General features: G+C 41.5%; 1 protein-coding gene across 1 annotated transcript in view; it reads right to left on the bottom strand.

Moving 5' to 3' along the window:
* LOC103772973 (5-hydroxytryptamine receptor 2C-like) overlaps positions 1-9,993 on the bottom strand; it is a 14,007-nt gene extending 4,014 nt beyond the window's left edge. Inside the window, exon 1 of the mRNA XM_008940321.1 lies at positions 9,799-9,993. Within this exon, the coding sequence (XP_008938569.1) occupies positions 9,799-9,922 (124 nt within the window). The 5' untranslated portion in view covers positions 9,923-9,993. The remainder of the gene's footprint in view (positions 1-9,798) is intronic.
* Between the last annotated feature and the right edge of the window lie 218 nt (positions 9,994-10,211).

Here is a 10,211-nt window from a genome sequence, read left to right as displayed (position 1 = left end):
TGGAGATTTGAAATCTAAAACCAGGAGCAAGCCTGAACGAAGAGAGGTGGAGACCTGTACTATTCCCACTCCCCTCTTCCCATCTTGGGGACTTCCTGCTGGGGTCCATAAAGGGGGGAGGGAGGCACACCCCCCTTCTCTCTGTGGGGATCCTGGCCGGGGACACGCTGCTCTGCTGCTGTTTGCTGCTCCCTGTGCTGCACGTGGCCATGGCCATCCTGGGACCTGGGCCTGATCTCCAGACACATTCCCTGCCTCCATCCACATCCAAGGATTGTACATCCAGCTTCAATCCACCTCAATCCAGCGAGATCCAGTGCTGGGGAGCCTTAATGCAGCGTTTTGGTTTTGTATTTTTGGAAATTTACCCCTCCTCACTTTGTTACTCCCTGTATCCCTTTACCCTGTTAACCCCTACCCTTCTTCCTTTCTGCTCCCTGTTAAATAATATATTTCACTTTTGTTAACTTTCTGTTGGTGCAAGACCTTTATTACCCCTGCTTTCCTTTGTTTATCTCTCTGTCTGGGAAAACTAAGGGATAAGGGAGGGGGAACACAATTCTGCCTTCTAACCAGGACAGAGATCAATGGCATTACAGTGGGATTATATTTATATGGATAATTCAATGCTTTGGAGCCCTCATACCACTTGACATAAAACTCCAAAATGAATAAAGGTTCATTCATGAAGCAGTCATCACTGAAGTTAGATTTATTGCTTTAGCCAAAGGAAACTAAATGAAGTTTTGGGATATCTTCATGGTCACACATATAAAGTACATTTGGGAAGAATAATATGCTTCTGGAATATGATGAACACACAAATCGAGAGCACTGAGGGCAGCCTAAAACTCTGCATGAGCATGAGAACACCTCAGCATGATGACAGGGAGTGAGGAGGCAGCTGCTGTAACAGAAGAATGTCCCTCACCTCTCTCGTAACAAAGTGGGATTTCAAACTGAGAAAGCACAGAAGAAAGAGAGCTCTTTGCTCTCTCCTCCAGTTCAGGAAAATCCCATCATTACCAGCAGTAGGGAGAAAGATGCTCTTGGAGCAGTTGCCAACACACATTCTTTCAGCTGCCAGTTAGCCTACAGCACTGCTGAATGGGCAGCATTACCCTCATCTCAAATGCATTCTCCCACCTCACGCTTCTCCTTTGTAACTCATTCTTTAATATGAGATTTATCACTAATCCATCCCACAATCCAGCCTTAAAGGGAACTAAGTCTGTTACACAACTTGTGCAACAGGGTCTAAGCAAGAAGTGAAGTGTGGAGGGTCTCAGACACCTCAGAAGGGCTTTCTTCATGGGGGATTACTGCAAAATTGCTTTGCGACAATCCCAAATGACAAACACCTGCTTGAAGACACAGCTCACACCCTAGCCCCTATTTCAGTAGGGTTACCCTGATCAGTACATGCTGTGCTTACCACCAAGCATTCCCATGGTGCCTGAACACAAGTTGTACCTGCCTTACTTGAGTTCAGCTGTTTGAACAACCACAGAGAAGGCATTCAGCTCCACTTGACTTAAGCAACCAACAGTACTAACAATGCAGTTTTAACTGTTCTTAATTTAAGGATTAAGGTCAGTTGGTCAGAGAAAACCAAACTCACTACACCAGTGCAAGGATGGTGAGTGGCAACCCAGGAAAGAGGCTCTGAAGCCTACTTCTGTCCAGCGTTACTGCTATTCATCTCTCTGAGCCCCACTGCAGAGTGTTCTGTGAGCTTTTGCCACGCACCCAACCTGATACACTTCAACAACAAATGCCAGGCTGATTTAGTGAACTGAGGTCTCTAGCCTCAGAGGTATTTTCTGGTTCTGTTAAATAACCCTTTGTAACTAAGGTGGCAGTGAATTCCCAAAGAGAAGTGATGTTCCAAAAACTTATAAGGTGAAAGTTTTCCAGCCTTATTGCATATCACATTTCACTCCAGAGCAAACCTGTTTCACTTGCTTGATGTTTAAGCAGTGCCTAGGGCAATTGGTTTTGCCCCAGTAAAAAGAGACAACCAGACACCACCCGACAGCAATCCATGAAACAGGTCCCTGCTAGACTCAACACTGGGAGCTCTATGCACCCTTCTGCTAGGCAGCAGCTTGAACAGGACGTCCTTTTTCACCGCAGTAGTTCACAAGGGAGAAGATAAATGTGATTTTTGTCTCTTCTCCCATCCTTTAGCTGCTGTCTGACAGAACAACTGGAGCAAGACAGAGAGAGATGCTCCAGATTACAAATGACATCCAATTACAGTTGTCCTAACTGCTTCTTGTCAGCTTTGAAGTTGTTCTTAAGCCAGCAGAATGGTTCATCAAATAGGGCTGAGATGATGCTGTGGACACAAAGTAACAGGCAGTCTTCACAGATTGTTAATAAAACAAAACCCAAATGGCTACAAATACAGCTTTGTAAAACATTAACTAGCTTGCTCCACAGAAAAACTTGGCTAAGAAGTTCAAACTGACATTCACATAGTTTAGAGTGGTATAAAAACCAATTATATTTTTGTGTTTAATATCTCATTTGCTTCTCTGAAAGCTCATGAGACTGAGGGACGGCTGGAAACACAGAGCCCTTGATGGTTATTTCCACTAAGAAGAGAAGTAATTTCCCTTCTTTCTCACAGCATTCTTATACAGGAAGGTATTTCATTTCCTGCAGAGATAACAACCTTGCTAAAGAAAACAGAGGCCTGCATATGGATTTCCTCTGTCTTTCCTTGTGTGGGATTCTCAGGGCTGAACACAGGAGGGATCACATTTTGCTGCAGGCACATGAGCTTGGGAATGCTGGAGATCACCTCTCCAGCTGTCAGGGCTGGATTCAAGGTCCATAGCAAGGGCTCTATTGATGTAGGTGGTCTTTAGACCTCACTACCATCTTCCTGGCATTTCTATACAATTTAAAAAAAAAAAAAAAGCAGAGAGTCAGACCTGTGCCAAACAGGCCTATGGCTGCCACAGAAGCAGTCTACCTGCAGAACCAAGAACACTGCTCTCCTTGCTAAACTCTATGTGTTTAAATCATACTTTAACCTTCTATTTGTTATTATACAAAATAAATACGAGTTACAACTATGAGACATTCACCTGGATGCTAGCAGCTGCTGTAACTCTGCATTAGCATCAATGTTTGTTAGAGGAAGTAGGAACTGACTCCCCTGACCCTCTCAGAAAGGGGAGAACTAAACAAAATCTGTTTGTTTTCTTAATAGAAATGTCTCACAATATGCCTGCATGTTTGTGTAATAATAATTATCAGACAGTGAGAAGTAAACCGCAACAGAGAGTAACCTCTTGACTTGCATTTTGAAAGAAAAGACACACGTCTCAGGAAGTAAAGAACTTCAGAGGCAAAGTGAAGAACATGGCCTTTTTGAAGTGTTCAAAACCACAAAAATTCCATATATTTCCTATATGTCAGTAGACTAATTGCAGTGCATTTCATGTGGCAATACAACAACAATATACCTTCAGGGCTGGATTAGGTCTAGTTTTGGATTAGGTCTAACTGTTCTAATAAAACAATAAGACAAGCCTTGTGTTGGTTTGAAGTCAAAGATAAAAGAGGGCTGAACTTTGAAGGATCTCCCTGCCTGCAATGAGCACAACCGCAAGGAGATGAATGCAATTACTCACTGTGCCTGAATAAGCTGCTGACCTGCACTTAAACCCTGTGAGCGCACTGTTCGGCTAGGATAGGGGTGATTTTCATCAGAAACTGGGAGGGGGCCATAGGCAGGATAGACAACTGAATCAGCCAGTGGGATACTCAGTACCACACTGACATCAAGCCTGCTATATAAGGGTGGGGACTGCGACTGGCTGCACATGCTCAGTGTCTGGCAGAGCTGTTGGTTCAGAGCTAGCCTGGTCTTAATGATTTATATCACTTGGTTTATATATTGTTTTGTTATTGTTATTACTGTTGTTTACTTTCCCTTTTCCATTGTTGTATTAAATTCTCGTTAACTCAACCCACAGGGTTTTGTATTTTTCTCCCTCTTCTCCTTCCTGTTTTGGAGAGTGGTGGTGATGGTGTGTGTACATGTGTGTCAGTGGCCACGCGTTCCTTAGCTCCTGACTGGGTCTAAATCATGCCAAAACTGACCCCAGGTGGAAAACCAGCAAACATTAGTAAAAGACAAACAAAATACATTATATATCCACCTGCCTTTCTACTTTGATAAATGACTCCTCTTGGCTTGCTTAGTCCCATGTTTCCAATGGAGCATTTGAACAAAGGGCAGTGGGGCCCCTGCTCACAGCACACCTGCCACCAGGGCTGGGCTTCCCCAAGAAACCAGACGGTGCTGCCTGAAGCAATGCTCAGTACCAGTAACACCAAACAGGAGACAGTGACATCTCCCTGGGAACAGACATGGTGGGATGGTCTGTTCATATTCTGTGCAAAACACTTCACAGACTAGATGGTCCTGCTCTAGCAGGGGGGGTGGACAACAAGTTGAGTGAAATGTTTTGCCTGGAACAACAGCAGACAGTGGTAGTCACAGAATGTTAGGGGTTGGAAAGGACCAAGGGAAAACATTTCACTGGTGTCTGATGACAAAATCAAACCAATCCAGGCACCCATACCTGGTAAAATCCTGAGGTAGTTCCTTTGCTACAAACTCAGCTTGTTGTGAGCTGCTATGAACTTCCTTACTGATGACTCTTGCTGATGTACTATGGAGATCAATGTCCTTCTTGGGAATCATGGTACAAACACTCGGGCAAAAGAATGTCTTTAGAGAAAATAAGCTTATAGTCAATTCAAAGAAATGGGAAACAAAGGCAGATGAAGCCTTAGTGTCATGCTCTAGGCCATAAAAGAAGGGTTTCTGTCTCACCCACAACTAGAAAGGCCTGAAAAAGCTTTATGAGCACAGACTTGCTCTACTGCTCACCAGCAGCAAGTAGTAGCCTGGCTTGCAATGCTAATGCCACCTCTGTGCTCACTTGACACTAAGCCTATCAGGTTTGCCACCACTACAGCACCTCTGCATAAGGAAATCATCAATTATGACCCTCATGCTCATGAGGGAAGGGTTCTAGTCAAACATACACTATCCAACATTTAATGTCAAACATAAAAAGGCAAAAATACATTAACACAATTTTCTCCCAAATCAGGAGAGAAACTAATGTTACCATATCATGTTTTATTGCTACCATCATGTTTTACTAACACACAACCATTTTTCTCAGTATAGTATTACTGTCCTTCTATCAAATCAGTGCTCATAGTAAGGAATTTCTGCACTTATCCAGGAGGTGAAGCTGCATGTCTAACCTTTGCTCTGCCAGCAATAGTTGTCTTAACACTGCTTCCTTGGGTTCGAGTGATGAACTGCAAACAGTATCTGCCTGCTTGGTGGGAAAGATTTGAGTGAAATCCTAGTAATATATACTGACCTTCCATTTGTTGTTTTCTCTCTTAGCTCCGCTTTTGCCATTTTTTCCTCGAAATGTGTCCAAAGCTTTGTTTGCTAACCAAAGCCTGAATCCTGCAAAGAAATTCCTGGGTGTGTACCCCTATCCCAAAGCATTGGCTCTCAGGAACAGCTACTGCCTAGCACCAAACAGAGAGTGCACAGGAGCAAAGATGTCTTATCCAGCAAGAACGCCATGGGAACAAACAAATGCCTCGCTGGGAAAATCACTGATCCCAGAGACACACCTATGGGCAGAAATGCAAAACAAAACCCTAAACATGCTCTAAAACCATGACTTACAGGAAGCTACATGAATTATCCAAGTTCCCCTTTACTTCCATGCACAACCTACTCTTAGACTGTAAGGAGGCTACAATTCCTTTTAATATCAGGTACTCCAAGCATATAATTGCCTGCTAGGATTATCCCCAGTGAGATAGGGGAAGACTTAACTGATACCTGGAGGCACTTCAAGGACTTCTTTAGGACAGTTTGGATGCATGGGGCTGCTCAGCCTTTTTGAGAGAGAAACACTCAAGGCAGAAGTAAAAAGCTTTTAGATGTAAGATCACTTAAACTGAGATGAGCATTTACTGATCCTTGCAGCACATCTTTCATACTTCTTTAAATAGGTCTCTTCAATAAAATAGATCTTCCTCAAAAATGAATTAATATGAAAGTTAAATGGGGATGTAAAATTCCTTTTTTAAAGTTGAATGGTTTATTATATACACAAAAAACAGATATCTATCTGAAATCAAAATTGTAACATCATTAGTGAGCCAGAGAGGGAATGAAAAGCAAAAAGTCCGATCACATACACATCATGTATCATGGTATTACCATATTTCAACAGTGCATTTCCTTTTTTTTGTTACTTACTCTGTTTTCAAACAAGCACACAAAAGACATGTGGGGTCTGCTTATGGCACTGATACAAAGAGCAGAATTTAAAGGATGGCCTTATCTTAATAATTTAACAAGTACGTTGAACCTACGCTGTTACAAAGGATGTGAGCTGGGAGAATAGTAACATGTGTAATGTTGGCACTCTCTAGCAAATGACTATATCTTGAACTTTCTACGAAACAGAGGAAAACTGTTTTTGTACTAGCAGCTGGGCCATGAAGAGCTTCAGAATTAAAATATTTTGCTTATTTTCATATCAGAAGCAATGTGTGTACACCCTCCCACACTGCTGAAATTCTTTCATCCATATTTCCCAAGTGATATTTCTTTCTTATTAATATTGTCCCACTAACACATTCTCCTGTATTATACAGTGTGCATTTAGAGTTTGACTGGCTCCTCATCCCTCCTGCTGAGGGCTGCATCTTCTCTCTTGGCCAGCGAGGCCCAATGCCATGTTCCTCAGAGCACAATACAGGAAGTCCAGTGAGATGGTTAAGTTCACATGCTTACTAGTGAAGACCTCTGCATTTGCAACTTGCAAAGTCTGAAGTCTTGAAATGGCATCAAGATTCTGCCAGCAAGCTCACATCTATAAATTATTTTAATTTTCAACAGTGTGGGTATTTCTGTTGCCTGCATTTCCATTTCCAGCCTTAGCACAGTACCATCTATCACAAAACCCATTTTTACAAGCCCAGCACTTCACAGCATCTGCTTTTTCTCTAACTGAACACAAAACATGTTGCTCAGGGTACATTTGCTAAAACATAGGACAATGGGCTGTGATGTACTTTAAACTTTGGAAAAGACCTTCATAAAGTAATTCTCAACAGACAGGAGGACTGTGTTATGTTCCCCTGTTCAAAAACCTAATCATAGGCTTAGGCTTGTGCAACATGCCAAATCCATAGCTCAATGAGCAAAGAACTCCTATTATATATTTTTGCTGTCAGCATTAACATTTTGGTAAAATGGAATGCACAAGCTACTAAATTAAGATCAATTACATGCTTTTTACTTCCTATTTTAAATTCTGATTCAGGATCTGAATTCAGGATTCTTTACATGGGGTGCATTTAAATGTTTCTTCAGTCCAATTGAAGCAGGATTTAGGAAACGCAAACCGATCAGCCTGCACTTAAGTGTTGCTTTGAATTCGATACTTAATCACATACAAGAAATGGACACGTTCTTTCATGATACTTAATACTGAAGGGAGGGTGAATTTTCTTGACTTATTTCATCCCCTTGAAATGGGATTTCATCAAGCCTTTCTAGGTGACAAGTAGGTGAGAGCCAGAAGACAGCAACAATACACTTCGCGTAAGTTCTTCTCTTTGATTCCATTTTCAGTTTATTCCTGTGTCTGTCGCATTTCTAAATTCATTTATGAAATAAAACTAGTTATGCTAAAATAAGCCAGACACATAGCAAGAGTACTTTCTTTCTGCATTTAACGCAGCTTCTGGAGAAAGCCTGAGTGAATGGGTAAGCCCTAATGCCATGAGTCTCAAAAAGACAAGTGCTGTTCCATCTCCTTTCCAAGCTGTTTCCTTTAAGGTTCATTACCTGACTAGTGAAACCTCACCCACGAAAACTGGGCAGAGGTGAGCTGTTTGCACTCTACAGCAGTACAAAGTCACCTTGACTATCAAAAAAATAAGTACTCAGGTACTTTTCTTGGGGGACACTAGAGCCCATAATGTTCCTAATTTCCATTGTCCTGAGCCCATTCCCCACCCAGTAACCGCAGGAAGAGGCAGGTCTGCCGCTGTCTTTACATCTATATGGCCACGGCCCAGATTTGCTTACTAGTCTGCTTACTCAGTGAACCATGCATGAAGTACTCATTGCTTTACTTTATTTCTTGGACCCATAGTCCAAACCACAACTTAACCCTCAAGGCACTTGTGCAGGCAGCCACATTCAGCACTAGACAAAATTTCTAAGAATATATCTGCAACATGTAAGGCAAAAATCTGCAAGTTAACTGTAAAAATGGAAGCAGAACAGTCTTATTGCCTAGGTTTTGCTTGTGCTACTTAATGTTGCTGACAGATGTACACAGCTCTGTTAGAGAAGGATGCTAGCTGCTCCCTCTGTGTTGCAGTGCAACATAGGGCACAGATTCTGCACCAACTCTGAACTGCCCATGCAAACCAAGCCCAAGCATCCTGCATGTGAAGTTGTTCACATATGACTGCTTATGCACTGAATTTAGTAGCTTCCTTTCCTGTACAAAACAGGCAACACAGAGAGTTAAAAACAATAAATAAATAAATAAACCTTAAATAAACTTACTCAACCACATCCAATTTCATTGTGGATTGCATTACCTAGAGGAAACATAGCAGGCCTGTGGCACATGGAAATTTGTTTCTAACAGATATTCTTGTTATATTCATGAGGCAAGAAGGTACATTTCCCCCTTTTTTTTGCTATTTTTTTCCATAGCCTTTTTCAATGGCAAGCTTCTTCAAAAGTGGCCCCCGCAGAACCTGGATGTCCAGCATCATATTTCACTTCTAAAGCAGGTAAACCCCAAGAGAAGTTCAGACAACTGAAACATGCTTTTCCTTGCAATACAACACTGAAAGTAACACTTTATAAAAGGAGAGTTAAATGTTAAATCTTTGTAAGACTGCATTTTATTTGAACAGAAAAGGTGATACAGCATAGGGAAGTGGTCAAGCAATTCTTCTGACCCTGCTCCAAATATCTCATTTATAAAGCATGTTGAAAGAATTAAAAAAGTATTTTTTTTCCACATAATTCCTGATATTAGTCATCTTGCTATCGTTTTGCATTTCATTCTTTATTTTACTGCCACTTTATTTATCAGTTTTTATTGGAGTGATACAAAATTATTATCCTTTATGTCTATTCTTCATTTGCCATGACTTCAAACTTGCTAACTCAGTACTAGCAGCAATCCAGCTGTGGCAGAGTGCAATATAGGCTATAAAGCCTGCACAAGAGAAGTAAATACCTTGCCGTTAGGCTAGGCTGCCTTCAGTTCTGCACTGCTTCACTTAAACTACTACCAGAATTTGAGCGAGTTTAGCTTCTGCAACTGCAGTGTAGACATGTCATTTGTACTAGCTGAGTTTTCCTTCCATAGTCTTTGCTAATGCTATTTTCTGCTTTGTTTACACAGCAGTTTTATGGTACCATTTGTCTGCATTAGCTTTGTTATTGGCATATTGAGATGTACACAGCAGCAATGCTTCAGCATTGAAAGTGGTGGTATCCTGAAAAATAACTATGTATTTTGGTCACTGACCAACTGCAATGAAAGTCTTCCATTTCCCAATCACTTATTATATTCAGGCATGCAGGCCAGGTAAATTAATTTGAGTATCCTCTTAAAAACCCTAAATGAAAATTGGAGTAACACTATTATTCATTAAGACACAGTTAAGATCATGATCCTCATTGCTTACCTATGGATATGGTCCAAACTGCAGCAATTTTCATAATAGCCTTGGTGCGGGAATTGAAGCGGCTGTGCTCAATGGGATTGCGTATTGCTACATACCGATCAAGAGAGATGGCACAGAGATGCATGATAGATGCAGTTGAAAAGAGCACATCTAGGGAAATCCATATAGGGCACAACTGTTTAGGCAAAGGCCAAGCATAATCTGAAACATAGAGAGAAAAGAAATGAAAGAAAAAAAAAAAAAGGAAATAATTTGGGAAGCTAGGCCATAATTTCTGAGAAACTGTTGGGCTATTTTAATGCTACAATACCAGTAAGGGGCATGTGCATGAGAAGCGGACAAAAGAAACCTCTTGTAGGGCCTCTCTCCAGGCAGTCCCTGGCTCTGGACACTCCATAACCCCATAGCCAGTT

The sequence above is a fragment of the Merops nubicus genome, unplaced genomic scaffold, assembly GCF_000691845.1.
Source record: "Merops nubicus isolate BGI_N331 unplaced genomic scaffold, ASM69184v1 scaffold1135, whole genome shotgun sequence".
Classification (NCBI taxonomy): Eukaryota; Metazoa; Chordata; class Aves; order Coraciiformes; family Meropidae; genus Merops; species Merops nubicus.
This window is presented reverse-complemented; position numbering and strand designations above follow the sequence as displayed.